Genomic DNA, 19016 nt, shown 5'->3' on the forward strand with positions numbered 1-19016 from the left:
CTGCAACTTCCGAGACACACCTGACCAGCACCATTTTTGAAAGACAAAATTCAATTGTCATTAAAATGATACATATATCTTAGGTTTTATAAGCAGCTAGCTTAAAAAACTTATCAGCTGTTTGATAAATATGAAGACATTCATGTAAAGTTTTGTCAGGACTATCTTGGGCTATGTTCACACTGCGTTCAGTGTGTACATTCAGCATATACGCCAGGAAATGCTAATAAATTCATTGGCTGTCACCTCTGCCGAATACATAAACATCAGGACAAAGAGCGCCTTACCTTCTCCTAATACAATGACATCAGGGAATAGAGCTCTGAACTCCTCCTAATACTGAGACATTAGGACACACAGCTCTCACCTACTTCTAATACACAGACATCAGAACATAGAGCTTTTACCTACTCCTAATACACAGACATCAGGACATAGAGCTTTTACCTACTCCTAATACACAGACATCAGGGCATAGCCCTCTCACCTTCTCCTAATTCAAAGACATCAGGGCATAGGGCTCTTACCGCCTTCTAATACACAGACATCAGAACATAGAGTTCTCACCTTCTAATACCCAGACATTACAACATAGAGCTCTTACGCCTCCTTTTTTTAAAATTCGTTTATTCAAAATATCACATACAAAGTATCACAGCAATTGGATAGTGCATGACAGTATCAATGATGACAGTGCATATACAGTGTATGATTCTTACCGCCTCCTTATACACAGATATAAGGACCTAGAGATCTCAACTCCTCTTAATACACTGACATCAGGACATAGAACTCTCACCTCCTCCTATTACACAGACATCAGGACATAGAGCTCACACCTCCTCCTAATACACAGACATCAGGACAAAGAGCTCTCACCTCCTCCTAATACACAGACATCAGGACATAGAGCTCTCACCTCCTCCTAATACACAGACATCAGGACATAGAGCTCTCACCTCCTCCTAATACACAGACATCAGGACATAGAGCTCTCACCTCCTCCTAATACACAGACATCAGGACATAGAGCTCTCACCTCCTCCTAATACACAGACATCAGGACATAGAGCTCACATCTCCAGATATCAGGACATAGAGCTCATTTTTTTACAGCCGTTTTTGGAGCTGTTTGTCTATAGAGTCAATGAAAAACGGCTACAAAAATCGCGCCGTTTTTTGAAAATGAGGTGGTAAAAAACTCCCCGTCGGAACAGAATGCCGTATTTCCTATTGAAATCATTGGGACGATGTTTGTAGGCATTCTGCTTCCGATTTTTCAGCTGCTTTTCGGGGCGTTTACGAACCAAAAAAGTCTGAAAACACTACGTGTGCACATACCCTTATACACAGACATCAGGACATAGAGCTATCTCCTACTCCTAATACACAGACATCAGGACATGCAGCTCTCACCTCCTTCTGATACACAGATATAGAGCTCCCATCTCCTCCAGATATCAGGACATAGAGCTCCCATCTCCTAATACACAGACATAGAGCTCACATCTCCTCCAGATATCAGGACATAGAGCTCTCACCTCCTCCTAATACAGACATCAGGACATAGAGCTCTCGCCTCCTCCTAATACACAGACATCAGGACATGGAGCTCCCATCTCCTCCTAATACAGACATCAGGACATAGAGCTCTCGCCTCCTCCTAATACACAGACATCAGGACATAGAGCTCTCGCCTCCTCCTAATACACAGACATCAGGACATAGAGCTCTCACCTCCTCCTAATACAGTCATCAGGACATAGAGCTCCCATCTCCTCCTAATACACAGACATCAGGGCATAGAGCTCCCATCTCCTCATGGCGTAAGGATACATAGGTCTAACCTCTTAATAATCATAACACAATCCTGGTTAATTTTATTTGGGTGATAACTTTCTCCTTTTGTTTCACAGAATTTGCTTCATCGTTGATCTATTTCTCAGAAGTCTGTTTAGAAATGTAATGTTCACTTTATTTCATGATGCAAAAGTAAGGAGTTATACTGTGTACTGAGTCACAAAGCCACATATGTCACCATGGCCCACTGAGTCAGGTTTGGTAGCTGTCTCCCCGCAAACCAGTCAGACAAGTCTTAGTGTTTGGGGCAACAAACAAAATCCAAGGCATTTGAGGAGGAGTGAGAATGCTAAAAGAGGAGGGAAAAGGTAAAGTCACTGACCTAACTCTTAACTGAGGGAGTAGTACATTGCAGATTCAGGAGCAGAACAAAAGACTATGTCCTCCTTGTGTACCCCAGGTGAGTGTGTGCTTAGATTTTGGAAGCCCTAACTCAAGAACATCTTGGCACCTGTCATTAGGAAACTGCATATATTATGTTAGGACGTACTAACTTTGCAGACCTACCTCTGCTGTAAGCGGCCACCTGCTTTTTACATAGCTATAATGTTCACATGTGTATTGCAAAAGCTTACTCCTACATTTTGTTTGGTTAAATTGTTGACAAAATGTTCGCTTTTTGGTTTAGAGGTGCCCAGCAAGTCATGCTCCATTGCACGTAATCAAAGGATACACCAGCTATGCTCTGGTACATATGGGTCTAGTCTGGCATCTGCTTTTCAGATTACACGTTAACTAGCCCATCCCCTCCCAGTTATTTATTAACCTTTGAAATGTTCCTCCTGATTTACATCCACTAAGGACATGACATTGAATTACAAACAATGCCTCTCAGACACACATTAATATGACGGAGATGAAGGAACACCTCTAACTGCAGCAATAAACCTTTCAGGAGTGCTGAGCGCTCCTCATTCATAAAGTCAGCAGGCGGCTGGCACAGAGTGCACTGGGGGATTAGAGCAGCATTAGGGTGGTACGCAAGGTAAGACATTGTAAATGGGCCTCCATTTGCTAAAGAAAATATATTTATTAAACCCTGCTTAAAAAGAAAAAAAATATATTGGCTTCTCGGCAACAGATTCTGAATTTATATTTTATATTTCATTAAATTTTTGTCTAGAAAATGCGTCTTGGAATGTATTGCGCAGTTGTATTCTACAGGACAAATCCAATTTTTCTAAGAAATGAACACTTTTTGTAAATTATTCATTCCTGAGTGCGCAATGTCAAGATGTCCCAGGGCAGCACTTCACATAACCGTTCCCTGCACATTTAGCTGCTGCACCCAGACTTTCTTGCAGGGTGAAGATACCAAACATCTTCTCTGCCATTCAGTTACCTCCAGTTGTCCGCAACTTATTTGAGACCAATCAGTTTGTCCTATTATGAAAGTCACAAGACTCTGGTTTTGGTAAATAATTGAACAAACGGGTGTATAGTGTAGGGTGTGATAAAGAGTAGTAACCACGAGGGTGTGGGAGTACAGTTTGGAGAGTACACTTCTTAATGATACATATTTGTTATATCAGTGTGATCAGGGCATAGAAGGATTCATTACCTGGAACGGGTAAAGAACGGGAGACGAGAAAAGGCTCAATCCAGAGCTGCTGCCATGCTGAGCTGGAAGTTACCCAGACTGCTAAATGTTCACCAAGTGCCCAAGGTGAGTGCTAGTGAAGATGGCACATGGGAACATGCATCTTTTTATGCTCATTGCAGAACCTGTTTTGTGTTTTTATTTCAGGTATTTCATGAAGACAGTATTATTTGTGGATATCGGTCCCCGCCGATTTCCGCCACTGCTTGCGTGCTAAGTCTCTTCCAAATGACCAATGAGACTGTAAATATTTGGACACATTTTATACCTACCTGGTAAGATACTACATTTTGTACTAGAGTAATAGTTACAGAATGTTGATCTTTCCTTTTGATACTGTAATACTGTTCTCCAAGCTATAATTCAAGCTAACGTCTTAAACTCGCCTGAATAGTACCCACGATCCTGCTTTATTCTATTTCAGATCCTTCACCTTTTCTTCCATGCTAAATTCTGCTCTTTCCTGGATACTTTATATCTACCCAACCAAACACTGGAGATCACTTTCTCTGCTGACAAATCTTCTTTTGTCTTTGTAAGTGTCTTCCAATGATTGATACTTGAGAGTTTAATTTATGTTCTCGTTGCTCTAAAGCTTGATAACATCATCTCTACCTTTTAATATTATTGCAGAATCCATAAAAATATGGAAATGTTTTTGTCTTGGCTTGAGGACTAAGTACATGATATATAAATGTGTCATAGTTGCTTATATCAAACAAACAATATAGGGTGGTTTTTCAGGGAAACTAAAAAGAAGGCAAAACAAAGCCCCCGGTGACTACTTGGCTTGTGGTCAGCAAGGTTTACTGCACTTACAACAAAATATTTCGGATCAGTAATCCAAATAGAAATACTTGTCCTCCCCACAAAATGGTGATGGAGCCTTGTGGCTTCTGTTCTCTGCTATGCAGTGCATTTCATAAGATTTCTTTATTACTGATACTGGTACGGTAACAGCAATGTGCAGAGGCATATTGGCGCTTGGCGCCTAATATGCTCATTTTGAATAAAAGTACAGAGAGGAGGAGACGTCATTTTTCTTCAGTAGGCGTTGCCTCCTGCATCACTGTCCAAACAGAGCAGACAACCACACAGTGATGCAGAAGACCCGCTGTGATTGGACAGCATCACAGTGATGCAGGAGGCAATGCCTACTGAGGAAAGCTGAGGTCTCCTCCTCTCTATACCTTTACTCAAAATTAGCATATTGGGCACCAAGCGGAGCAGAGGCAGTAGCGGGACATTTGTGAGGCCCAAAAAAAATTTAAATTACAGCGCTGGAACCAAGAGGACGCCAGGAATAAGGGGAGGTATATGGTTCTCATATGGGGCAAAGCAACATTTTAGGCTCCCTCAGGATCAAGGGCACAGGTGCGACTGGAACCTCTGCGCCCCCTATAGTTACACCTTTGGCAGTGTTACATATCTTCCTCACATAATGTACCGTAATTCAATTTTCTTAATCTGGCAAATTAATCAAGTGCTCATCCAGCTTTAGACAACCCTTTTTCAACTTGCTCCCTTCCCCTTGATTTTCTCTACCACGTTTCTTGCAACTAGTCAATTGCATTCAAACTAAAGAATAGACTGCCTTACTGCTCTGACGTTGCTATAAAAATATGTGCTGTGCTTGGTTTTGTAGAGATACAATGCATAGGCTTTATGTATTAAAATAATAATAAACCTAAAAGTAGTAGATGCACCACAATTTTCTCCCTCTACCCATTTACCCTGAGTACATCACATACTCTATAGCTATCACTGCGTTGCAGGAAGCTAAGAAGAATGTTTTTTTTTCTCTACAGGTACTTCCTATGGCGAATACTGGCACTTTTTTCCTCTCCTGGGTCCTTATATGATCCACTTTTGTGGCCATTGTTTGTCTACCTCCTGTCCTGCTGCATTTACCCACTGATGTCCACCTGTGCTCATACCTTCAGTGTCATGTCTACCCAAGCGCGCCACATTTGCTTTTTCCTGGACTATGGAGCATTGAGTGTGTACAGCCTAGGTAGGAAAATCGTTGACGTATTTCACACTATATATAAATAAAGGTCATGATATGGTGTTACAATGTGCATTTTCAGCTACTACCACGCCCATGAATACTGTTCGGAAGTTTTGTGTGTAAATGTAGACATTGCTAAGAGAGCCATCCAAAGTCTTCTAATGAAAATGCTGTTCCACCTCTTGTGGTTATAACAACCAGCTTGGGGTTATAATGGAAATGATCATGTATTGTCAGCCGGTTCTTTATCTTTTTATTTCTTTTTTTCTTCTTTGTGGGTATTGATGAAGTATATTAACCATCAATGATTACAAGGTAGGAACGATACATGACTTAACACTGCCTTCCGGTCGCATATTATTAAATGTTATTTAATACAGCTTTTTTTTAGTTTTTTTTTATAATATTGGTTTGTTTAGTGATACTGTTTAGGCGGTAATATTGCTCCATTGTGTATATAACCTTAACTACAGCTTCTAAGAGGCATACAAGACTTGTAAGCACTTCCTTTGTCACATGAATACATGTACAGATTATACAACTTAATGAGATTATTTTTTGCTCAATGTGTTTACAGTGTGGTTTCTCTGTGGTTGCCAGGTTGTACTCATTTAGTACATAATGGGCCACGTGTAGAAAATCTGTCTCAGACAATAAAGGCCCTTTTACACAGGCCAATTATCGGGAAAACGAGCATTCACAGAGAGCTCGTTCCCGATAATTGCCCTGTGTAAACAGGGCAACGATCTGCCAATGAATGAGCAAATGCTCGTTCATCAGCCGATCGTATCATTTTAAATACTGAAAATATTATTGATGTCGGCAGGACATATCCCTGTGTAAACAGGGAGATGCGCTGCCGACATGATAATAATGTATGGGGACGAGCGATTGGAGTAACGAGCGCTCGTCCCCATTCTAGCTCCTTGTGACAGGAGAAAACGAGCGCCGATCAAATGAGCAGTCTCGTTGATCGGCGCTGGTTTACATGGCCCAGGTCGGGCCTGTGAAAGTACCTTTTTAGTGTCCTTGTTGCCTATAATTTTCATTGAGAGTTCAGATTTCGCCAAATCTCTCCAGAAATTTGTACACAAAAATAGATTTTTCTATTAGGCGGTTTTGCTATGAGGTCCGGTATGTTTATGTGAGTTCCTCAGACCAGTTGTCGGTCTTTATTGGCTGTTACTACCGAAAACCAGTAATATGCAATTACCTGTTGGTCGCTGTGTTGTCCTTAGGGTATGTTCACACGCTGAGAGGCAGTTACGTGTGAAAAGACAGACTGTTAACAGCTGCCTCGTTTCACACGTAAAAGCTCCTCCTCGTAATTTACGAGGCGTCTGAGACGCTCGTAAACCTTGAGCCGTGCTTCATTGATTTCAATGAAGAACGGCTCAAATTACGTGGCAAAGAAGTGCCCTGCACTTCTTTGCCGAGGCAGTAAATTTACGGGTCGTCGTTTGACAGCTGTCAAACGACGACTCGTAAATAACAGGTCGTCTGCACAGTACGTCGGCAAACCCATTCAAATGAATGGGCAGATGTTTGCCGACGTATTGTAGCCATATTTTCAGACGTAAAACGAGGCATAATACGCCTCGTATACGTCTGAAATTTGGCCGTGTGAACATACCCTAAGTCCAGAAACTAGAGGCTGAACGTAGAGCCCTGGAACAACTATCTAACAAAGTTTTGGGTTCTAATTTCAGGATCAGCCATCGCCTATTCTGCATATATCTTCCCAGATCGATGGGTGAATAGCACTTTCCACCAGTGGTTTGTATCATGGGCTGTTTTCAACACCGTCATCAGCACTGGAGTGTCCTGCTATTCCAGGTATGTTCACATAGGACACAACAAGAATAAAGTACATACACTAAACCTATATTAGTGGAAAAGTCTACTCTGGACTGGAAAAATGTACCTCAGTCTATATGAAGGGTAATAATTTTTAGAAAGTTTGTAGGTTTCAAGACTCAAGAGTAAAATATGACTGTAGAGCCTTCATGCACTAAAGCATTAATTTCCTAATGGTCACCTGTCCCTCTTTGTTATACTGTCAATCGCTGATTATCTCATTTCAAGCATTTAGATCCATGTTTTAATACCAATTGTTCCGTATCCATTCTGTGGAAAATTGTGGTATATACAACACATCATACACTGCTGGCTGTACACTCATTAAATGTAGAACGTACAGTGGTTTTCTGAATTTTTTTGCAATGAACTCCCATTCCCTGTTTTACTGCAAGTACAGTCAAAGGGTTCATACTCTGATGGTTTTTATTTGTCATTTGTCTCCTGAACGCTGGCAATGGCAGCGATTTTCTGGGATGAATCAGGGTTTGAGAACATCCAGGCTACAAAGACACTTTAAAAAGTTTCTCCCTATTTAGATTTACGAAAAAAGTAAAAAAGTATATCAATTCACTATGAGGCTGGATTCACTGTAATCATGTTTTCAGTACGGGACAGTTGTCCGGCAGCGAGGCAGGGACTCCTAGCATCGTACATAACTATGATGCTAGGAGCCCGGCTCCCTGCACTGTTTTCGGTCCGGGACTTGTGGCCGAAATACGTCCGTCAATTACGGACGTAATGTGCTCGTGTGAATCCAGCCTCACAATGGTAAGTCAGCAGCATATTAGTACATTGAGATGGCTCACCTCAGAAGACATGATCCACAGTCTTATTCAATATCCAAAGAAATAGATTGAAACATTGATTGGGTGAGTAAATTATATTGGTGTCTCATCTATTTATTTGAATATTGAATAAGCTTGTAGCAGTGTCTGTAGTGGTGCCAACAAGCCACTATGTCTTGACTTGTGTATATCAAAATAGGGCTAAGGCAGCAAATCTTTGCCCTGGGTATAGGAAATCCTAGCTACTAACATTGGATCATGTTTTACAATGCCCTACTAAGCTACTAACTTAACTTTATTATCTTTTTCCTTTCCTATAACAATGAATTGCAATAGATTGCTGCCTTTCCATTAGGGTATGTTCACATGCGGTTGAAATTTCTGTGACTATAAATCAGTTCCGTGCATCTGATTGGGATAGTTTTTGCAGCATGTGCATGGATTTCTGCAAGTCCCATTCAGATGAAATTTCTGCAACAAATCTGCACCATATGAATATACCCTTAGGGCACGTTCAGATGTGGCAGAATTTTTCTGCTGCAAATGTTGATGCAGATTCGGGGCAATTACGCAACGAATCTGCACCAACATTTGCATATTTGACAGGTAATTCAGACATTGCAGATATCACAGCGGACTTGCCATACATTTCAGTTTTTGCATTGCAAAGGCTGAAATCTGCAGTGAAATTCCGCTTCTTCTCTGCAACGTCATGTGCATGCTGTGGAGGGCAAATTCTGCACCGCAGCCTGATTTCAGCACAGTTATTTTCTGCAACGTCTGAACTAACTTTCCTAAAAATGTATAGAAACAAATGTAAAAAACGGCTGCTGCAAAATTCCACTGCGGACTGTCCACAGCGGAATTCAACAGCAATTCCGCCACGTGTGAATGTGCCCTTACAGTTCCAATCTATCTTTGAACTCAGTAGCTGGTTTCAGACAAACTGGTTGCTGTGGATACACTGGCTAATGCATTATGCCTTTTGAAACGCAGGCGTCAGACAGTGTATCCCTAGAAGCCAGCCTGTCTCAGGTTAGTCTGAATTCACACTGGGTTTGTAGTGTCTGCTTGGCGTATGCTTTGGGAAAGCTCCCTGCACATGTCAAATGTATCTATTGGCTCTTCTTTAACTGACGGAGGCCAAAAGAGTATTCCAAAATAGTATTCTTTTGGCCTCCATTGAGCTGGTATAGGTCAGTATACCTTATTTCTAATTGTATGAAATAGCAGTCTGCTGCACTATTCCATCGAGAGGCATGCCACAAAAAAGTTTACTGCATGGAGCCTATGAACGACAGATGCCACTGTATGCCTATACAGTGGCATCCGTCGGAGGTATACATCGGAAAATATTCCCAATGTATACCTTTGACGTATACTGCAAACGCAGTGTGAAAAGATCCTTACTCTTTAGCTAAAGGCCAAATTGGTATAAAAAATTTTTTTATTTTTAGTGGAGAACCTTTTTAAGTGGAAATGTGGATGGTTTACGATTACTCCTAAATCCTGACAGATCACCGTTGGGTGCAAGTGATTTGATGTCATTTAACATGTCCAATCCCTGATTCAATGCTAGGTCTCCACAATTCTTTCAGACTTACATATTTAACTATCACCAACAGGCTGGGTATTCCTGTCCTGCATTATAACCAGCACCTGGTAGAAAGGTAAGTATTGGACATAGGTGGTTATCTCCACACCCTGACCAGCTACATGTGTCCTGTGATCAAGTGGATGTTTGAGGATAACAATCTGGTGTAAGGGTATGTGCACACACACTAATTACGTCCGTAATTGACGGACGTATTTCGGCCGCAAGTAGTGAACCGAACTCAGTGCAGGGAGCCGGGCTCCTAGCATCATACATATGTACGATGCTAGGAGTCCCTGCCTCTCCGTGGAACTACTGTCCCGTACTGAAAACATGATTACAATACGGGACAGTTGTCCTGCAGAGAGGCAGGGACTCCTAGCGTCGTACATAACTATGATGCTAGGAACCCGGCTCCCTGCACTGAGTTCGGTCCGGTACTTGCAGCCGAAATACGTCCGTCAATTACGGACGTAATTAGTGTGTGTGCACATACCCTAAATCTGTCGAGGTGCAGTGTTTCTCTGCAATTAATTGGGCCAGTACTTGAAAGTGTTACATTTTGTAATGTGTTGTTTGGAATTTTAATATACAGTTTAAAGAAGTGGCAAATATTAAAGTGCATCTGTCATAATATATTTATTGTATTTCTGGTTTGACAGTACACATAAATCCTCCCTAAAGCAAGTTTTATACACTTAGTATTTAGTCAATAAAACTCAAGCGACTGACAAAGACCCGTCTCCATTGTTATGCCCAAAGCATCAACTGTTATATTATATTCAGCCCTACAAACGAAACCAATGTATTTGTATGGTTTACCATAGCATATAAATATTATTACAGATAGTGAGAACCAATCCTTCATCTGTAACACACAGTCATCTTGACAAATAAGGCTTCGTTCACATCTGCGTCGGGACTTCGTTCATGGGTTCCGTCTGAACTTTCTGTCACGGGAACCCATGAACGGAATCCAAACTGAAACAAACGTAAACCATAGGTTTCCGTTTGCATCACCATTGATTTCAATGGTGACGGATCCGATGCAAATGGTTTCCGTTTGTCTTCGTTGTGCAATGTTCAGTCATTTTGACATAATGAATAGCGCAGTCGAGTATGGTATTGATTCCGTCAAAACGATGGATCTCTTGCGCAACGGTGACAAACTGAAACAATTTGTACGGGATCCGTCACCATTGAATTAAATGGTGATGCAATCGGAAACCTATGGTTTCAGTTTGGATTCTGTTGGTGGGTTCCCCTGACGGAAAGCTCCGATGGAACCCACAAACGGAGTCCCGACGCAGATGTGAACAAAGCCTTATACAGTTCAAATCTCATTGACAAATAATTATAACTTTAATTGATGTTTAGAACTGCAAACCTCATATTATTGTGCATGTCCAGTAATTGGGGTAAATCCTATAAATTATATTAACAACTTAATTCTGTTACTAACTAATGTGATCATCCACCGTGTACGTTTACACAAATTATTTTATGTATTGAACAAGATACAGAATTAACTCTACAGTTAACCTTGTAGTTTCACTGTATGTCTGCAGGTTTCCAGAGGAGTCTCGTCCGCGGCTTAGCAAGGTATTGCGGGTAACGGCCTTTGCATACCCCTACCTGTTTGACAGCATTCCATTGTTTTATCGGGTGAGACATGAAGCGTGGGAGAACACAGGGAGAGGAAGTTATGATGTACAGTTAATAGAATAATTTGTGTAAGGCCAGGTCACCGATAATAGCAAAAGAGCTAGTGATATATGCCAGTATACCTGCTGGGCCAAGGCTTCTTTGTCGCACCATATCTCCTTTTAAAAGGCTAAAGCAGTAATTCCCATCCTTTTTACAATGGAGGAAACCCTGACCATTCCCTTTCATGGGGCAGTCCAACAAACCCCCATGCCTATTGTAAAGGTGACATCTCTTGCTGTTGCTATCCTCTATGAAACTCCTAACCAGGTTCCAAGCCACTCCACGGTTCCTTGGAATCCAGGTTGGAAAACTCTGGCCTAAAGGTTGGCATAGAAATTAAGATATCCTATTGATCAGTACAATATTAGTTCAATATAAAAAATGGTCATTGGATAACACAATACATGCCAAGAGATTTAGCTATGGCTTCCCAAAGAAGAGCATTTCAATTTAACAAAAATCAAATATTTGCATTGCTCCACACTTGAATTTTGGGTGGATTTTTGCTGAACACTTCCATTCTAGTGATCAGAACCAGCATGACCAATTCATTTTTGGAACAGATTTCTGTTGACATACAATATTTGGATCATCTCCATGCGTGAAGTCATTACTGCTCTTGCTTCTATACCACAGGTAGTTTATCTAAAGAATTATCATTAACCGATATTCTTTTAAAATATGCTTGGACAGGACAGGCCAAATTTATCGCCATGTTACCAGCAGACCTAGAAACACACAAATATGAAGCTCAGGCTAGATTTGTAGAAAGACTTGAGTTTAGGGTGACAGAAGTAATTGCTGGTTCTATATGTATGTATGTATTATCATAGTTGTCCGCAGTTGGTACTGTATTTATCTATCCATGACTACGCTATGATTTAGTCACTAAAAGTTAGTCTAAAGCTGGCCATAGACATTAGTTGATTGCCAGCTGAGAGTCGCTTGGTCAGCTCTGCTATATGTGCATGGTTGCATATTATATCTGCTAAGGGAAAGAGTGGAGGGCAAGTGCCTGTTGCCTCTGACACAGTTCATCCCTGGAGTAGACAAACCGGATTCATATGAAAATATAAGGGTATGTGCACACACACTAATTACGTCCGTAATTGACGGACGTATTTCGGCCGTAAGTACCGGACCGAACACAGTGCAGGGAGCCGGGCTCCTAGCATCATACTTATGTACGATGCTAGGAGTCCCTGCCTCGCTGCAGGACAACTGTCCCGTACTGAAAACATCATTACAGTACGGGACAGTTGCCCTGCAGCGAGGTAGGGACTCCTAGCATCGTACATAAGTATGATGATAGGAGCCCGGCTCCCTGCACTGAGTTCGGTCCGATACTTGCGGCCGAAATACGTCCGTCAATTCCGGACGTAATTAGTGTGTGTGCACATACCCTAACAGTCCGGAGACCCCCATGTACATTAGATTGCCAGATGATATTGATCTAAAATGTAAGGCCAGCTTTATCTTATTGTCCTGAGAATGTACAGCTGTCCCGGTCTGTCTGTGCCCATAGACATTAGTTGTTGGAAGATCCTTCTGAAATGTTTTATCCACCGATATTCTGTGTGTTCATGAACGTTTCTTATCTGTTTGTATGCAGCTATTCCTTTGCTCGGGTAATGACTGCACACACAATGCCACACTCACCATGCACATCTGGCACTCCATCCTTGCCTTTCTCACTGGTTTTCTGTTTGCTACACATCTTCCAGAGAGGCTCGCTCCAGGACGATTTGATTATGTGGGTGAGTTATCGTTATTGTACAGGCCAGCTATGCTATTGGTGGCCGCGTGGCTGCTCCCTGGACTTTCCTAAAATGAAAACTACTATGATCTTCCCGCGCATTATATGATTTTTGTTGGTGAAATAGCAACATTATGTGATGTGATTTTCTGAGGTCATGGCCTACTAAACGCAGTACATAGTCTGAGGGTATGTTCACACGCAGTGGTTTCAGACGTAATTCGGGCCAATTACGCATCGAATTACGCCTGAAAAAACGGCACCATTACTCCTCCAAACATCTGCCCATTGCTTGCAATGGGATTTACGGTGTTCTGTACCCACGAGGCTTAATTTTACGCGTCACTGTCAAAATACGGCGCGTAAAAAGACGCCCGCGAAAAAGAAGTGCATGTCACTTCTTGGGACGTTTTTGGAGGCGTTTTTCATTGAAAAACAGCTCCAATAACAGCCGTAAAATACGCAGCGATAAACACGAGTTGTTACCAAAACCTCTGAAAATCAGGAGCTGTTTTCGCTTGAAAACAGCTCCGGATTTTCAGACGTATTTTGCTAAGCGTATGAACGTACCCTAAGGGCACATTCAGATGTGGCGGAATTGCTGTGGAATTCTCCAGCGGACGTTTTTTACAGTTGTTTCTACACATTTTTAGGCAAGTTAGTTCAGACGTTGCGGAAAACTCCGCTGCGGACCATAGGCTGCGGTGCGGAATTTTCAGTCCGCAGCATGCACTGTCTGTTGCGGAGAAGAAGCGGAATTTCACTGCGTATTTCAGCCTTTGCAATGCAAAAACTGAAATCTGTGGCAAGTCCGCTGTGTTTTCTGCAACGTCTGAATTACCTGTCAAATATGCAAATGTTGGTACAGCTTTGTTGCGTAATTGCCCCAAATCTGCACCAACATTTGCAGCGGAAAACCTCCGCCACGTCTGAACGTGCCCTTAGAATGAAGAAGTTACACCTTTCGTTAGGAGTAAAGATGCATATGATGAGCAGCACTTGTCCAGTGTTTTTGTGTCTGATATTATTTTATATTTAGACAATTCTTGGAGAGGAACCTCTCATTTCAGTTGTTTACCCTCTATAATACTAAAATCGCAGGGAGGAGTCGCATTCTCTGAGTTTTACCTTCTTAAAGCATAGCCTTAGGCCTGATTTACATGAGCGTGTGCGTTTTGCGCACGCAAAAAACACGGCGTTTTGCGTGCGCAAAAGGCACTTAACAGCTCCGTGTGTCATCAGCGTATGATGCGCAGCTGCGAGATTTTCTCGCAGCCGCCATCATTATGACACTCCGTTTGGATGTTTGTAAACAGAAAAGCACGTGGTGCTTTTCTTTTTACATTCATAGTTTGACAGCTGTTGCGCGAATCACGCTCGTCCCACGGAAGTGCTTCCGTGCGGCATGCGTGGTTTTCACGCACCCATTGACTTCAATGGGTGCGTGATGAGCGAACAGCGCACAAAGAAAGGACATGTCGTGAGTTTTACGCAACGCACTTGCGTAGCGCAAAATTCACACACTGTCTGCACTGCCCCATAGCCTAATATAGGTGCGTACGACACGCGTGAAAAGCACGCGCGTCGCACGCGCGTATATTACGCTCGTGTAAATGATGCCTTAAAATGTGGTTTTGAGATAAATAAAAATCTCAGCAATTCCTCCCTTAATCTCCTGCTTCCCTTTCTTCCTATTGGGTCTCCTAATGCAATCAAAAATGAGAAATATAAATATAGAATTCTTCTACATGTTTCCCAGTATATCAGCCATTGCCCCCTCTTTATTCTCACAAAGTTATATCTGCCTGTAAAACTTCTGGCTGCAAAAGAAGCCTTCCCCAATGCTTTGTCTGTAAGGGCATGGCCAGACGTGGCGTATTTCTGTCGACACTGTCCGCATTAATGCCGCACATAATCTGCGTTGCAGATTCTGTTGCGGCTTTGCCTAAAATGTACTTCCCTTCTCTCTATCAGTGCAGGATAAAGAGAAGGGACAGCCCTTTCCCTAGTAAAAGTAAAAGAAATTCATACTTACCGGCCGTTGTCTCGGTGACGCGTCCCTCTTTCGGCATCCAGCCTGACCTCCCTGGATGACGCGGCAGTCCATGTGACCGCTGCAGCCTGTGATTGGCTGCAGCCATCACTTGGACTGAAACGTCATCCCGGGAGGCCGGACTGGAGGAAGAAGCAGGGAGTTCTCGGTAAGTATGAACTTCTATTTTTTTTACACGTTGATCTATATTGTTATCGGAAGTCACTGTCCAGGGTGCAGAAACAGTTACTGCCGATTGTTAAACTCTTTCAGCACCCTGGACAGTGACTATCTCCTGACATCGCCTAGCAACGCTCCCTAGCTCCACACAGGTAGTCACCCGTATTTACGGGAGCCCCATAGACTTCTATGGGCCTGCCTGTGCCGTAATTACGGCCCGTCATTACGGGCATTTTTACGTTCGTGTGCATGGGGCCTCAGTCTGGCTATAGACCTAGAAATTCATAGGTCCAGCAAGAATGAGGAAATATCCTGTTCGAAAAAACTAATACACTCCGCAGCACACATAACATCTGCGGATTTCATCGCGGAATTTTGAATCTCCATTGAAGTCAATGGAGAAATTCCGCAATGAGTCCGCAACAAGTCCGCTACACGTCCGCAACAGCCAGTGTATGCTGCGGACACCAAATTCCGCACCGCAGCCTATGGTCCGCAGCGGAGTTTTCCGCCACGTCAGTACGAACCTAACTAAAAAGGTGTGTAAACCAATGGAGAATATGTCCGCAGCGGAATACAAGAGCAATTCCGCCACCTCTGGCCATGCCCTAATAGGAGATAAATTACACTAAGCTCCTCTCCTTCAGCTGTCTGCCAGCCAAAAATGGAAGAGATCAAGAAAAAAATAACCTCTGTGTTTTCTGCAAGATGTTTTAGGATCCTGCAGAAATTACTGCAGGCCGTATTATCTCCTGTACTTTTATCATTTTATTTCTAGGTTTAGTGTTCCTTTAAGGAAACAATCACAGCCGCAGATCAGTGATCGGATACACAATTTTAATAAAGTCTGTATCAAAAAGTGTGGACACAGATCTAGTGTTCTGTTATTTTAACTTTCATTCTATATTCCTGGAGAACACATTGAACATTTTAAGATAAAAATAGGAAATAAAATCATACTTTGCTATCAAACTCTTAAAGCCCTCTCTGAATCGGCATTGTGCTTCACTCCTAGGTCACAGTCACCAACTCTTTCATGTGTTTGGTGTCCTGGGAACATATTTTCAGATGGAAGCGCTGATTATGGATATGAATCTAAGAAAGAATTGGCTTCTAGATCATAGTCCCATGCCATCACTATCTGGCACTCTGGGTGCCTGGTGCTCAGCAATGATCATTTCCTTACTGCTTATTGCTGCTTTCTCATGGGCTCTCTATTGGAAGCCGGAGGAACAAGAAAGAACCAAGTACATTTGTCCTGCTTTGGATGCAGTTTCTGATCGAAGTCCTGCAAGATGGAAGATGCAATAGTCGAACTAGGACTAGTTTTAGTTGCACAATTTGTATTGATGGTTCAGAAATGCAGAGCAAGGACATATTAGCTCTTCTAAGGTGGTCAGTCTAACCAGTTTAGTCTACAAAATACATTGTATGGTATCCCAACAAAACAAACACAGCGCTCCATTCCCGCAACATACTCTCAGTCAATCTCCTATGGATTTGATGTGCCGATGAATACTCTGGAATATGCAAACTTCTCCCTATCACAATGTTTCTGAATGTTCATCCCTTGTAGCAGTAAAACACTCCATGGACTAAACAATGCTGCAGAACATTGAAAGAAATATACGAAAGATTCTTTACGGTATTATTTCCTGGCATATTGTCAGGGTGAAGGTCCGGGTGGGAAGTACATGTTTCATATATATGAAAATCCACATTCAAATATTTCTATGACCTCTGGGTGCCTTTGAAACTGGATGAGCAATTGATACTCAATAGTCAGGCTGACATTCTGAATGTTTCTTTATCTCACCACCCTACTGGACTATGCTGACGGCAGGTATCTTTAGCTATCTTTTGGCATGTTATAGGGATAACTCAGAAGATAACATGGAAGTACTTGGTATAGCAGTGGTTAGACATCATGTGATACTACACCACTGAAATTAATGGACCGTCCAAATAACCACTGCTTTGAAGACCAAAACCAAAACGAGTTAGGTTGCTTTACGAAGCATCATAGTCTCTACATACAAGGAACAAATGGTTGTACCAGCTCATGGATGCTTTCAATCTTCTCTTCTATGTCTCTACAGCCTGTCAGAAGAAAAAAGGAACCCCTTTATTTCATCACACACACAAATAAATATTTATGGCACACTGAAAAAGCACTTCCATGGCTCTGCAGGCCAAGTGACACTGAATGTCTTCAGATTTGTTGGCTCCAAGTACAGTATGATCTGTAAATGAAGGAAATTTACGTCCATTTTATATTGAAAATGTTTAATATATTAAAATTATATATTTATTACATGGAAAACCATGGATTTATTTTCTCGTTCTCAAAAACAGTCATTTGTGGTTCTTATCTGTAGGTACGATCTACGCCAGTAAGTTCATTCTAAGGATAAATAATAAAAAGTAAAAAATGTCTCTTAATTTTATATTATTTTAAAATCATAATTTCATTTAGGTGCAATTTTGTGTAAGAAAATTGTAACCTGTTTTGCTGCTGTTTTAGATTAGTAGGTATCATTTGGCATTAAAAAAAAGTAACATAATAATTTTTAGTTAGTTTCTGATGGTACCATAATTGCAATGAGTCATCCGTATCAGCGAAATGCATGCGGGCAAGCATAGCAAAAACATTTAATGAAGATAAATTGTATTAGTTGTTTCTTCTCCCTCCTCCCTTCACAAAGTTTTTTATTAACAGCCATTCTTACTTTATATATTCAGTAGCAAAATTATAAAATATATTATGTATAATGTATGATGCGCTATTATAGTATAGAATACTGTAGATCAGTTGGACCTATAGATGCTTGACAAATGCAGGAAAGCCAAACATGGATCGGTTTTGATGTGTAGCGAGCCATACACAATAGAATTAGCTAAATATATTTCTGTATGGATAGGTCAGTGGCGTAACTATAAGGGATGCAGAGGTTGGAACCGCAGGTGGTAGACTAAGGAGGCACTATTTATGATAAGGGGTGCCCCACCGAGGCTTCTGTTTTCAGCGCTGTCATGGAAAGCTCCCCAATAGCACCAGATGGCAGAGGCGGATGCAGGATTACAATTTAGGGGGAGTGAAAAATAGTGACGTACAATGTGCGGCGCGGTGAACTTTGCTTTGTTTGGTCACACACCTCGCTACTGCTTTAAATATATAAGTCACACCGTCAGAACAGACGTGCACTCAGGGGCAGATACACCCGGGAGGGACATGATAGTTGACACTTAGCCTTCATTATTATCCGTCCCATACTGCCTGCAATGCTCGGTCTTCAGAATGTCACTTCTACCCCTGCAAAACTGCCACATCCTTGAAGCTTTGAGTGAGTCTTCTTTCAGTCGGATCTCCAGCTGGTAGCATTAGATGTCACGTGCACGTCAGTCAATCAGAAGCTGTCCTTGTGAAGTCTTTGTTCACCACAGTGCGGTTGAAACGCTTTTTTTGCTGCAATTTCTTAAAATTGCAGCAGAACTTTGCATTTTTTGGTACGATTTTCTCTAAAACTGCAGAAAAAGGACAAGTTGACTGCGACGTGCAAACCCAGTTGCGGGTGCCGTGCAGGCTGCTACTAGCTGTAAAATATAGAAGACCCCCTATCCCTGTTACTTT

General features: G+C 41.9%; 1 protein-coding gene across 1 annotated transcript; it reads left to right on the plus strand.

Moving 5' to 3' along the window:
- The first annotated feature begins 3475 nt into the window (after positions 1-3475).
- PAQR5 (progestin and adipoQ receptor family member 5) lies at positions 3476-17644 on the plus strand. The gene is made up of 7 exons (XM_075855304.1): positions 3476-3526; positions 3608-3735; positions 5269-5474; positions 7181-7307; positions 11279-11375; positions 13030-13174; positions 16401-17644. The coding sequence occupies exons 1-7, from the start codon at positions 3476-3478 to the stop codon at positions 16694-16696; spliced, it is 1050 nt and encodes a 349-aa protein (XP_075711419.1). The 3' UTR covers positions 16697-17644.
- Positions 17645-19016: the final 1372 nt, after the last annotated feature.

This window comes from Rhinoderma darwinii, chromosome 3 (assembly GCF_050947455.1).
Source record: "Rhinoderma darwinii isolate aRhiDar2 chromosome 3, aRhiDar2.hap1, whole genome shotgun sequence".
In the NCBI taxonomy this organism is placed as follows: Eukaryota; Metazoa; Chordata; class Amphibia; order Anura; family Rhinodermatidae; genus Rhinoderma; species Rhinoderma darwinii.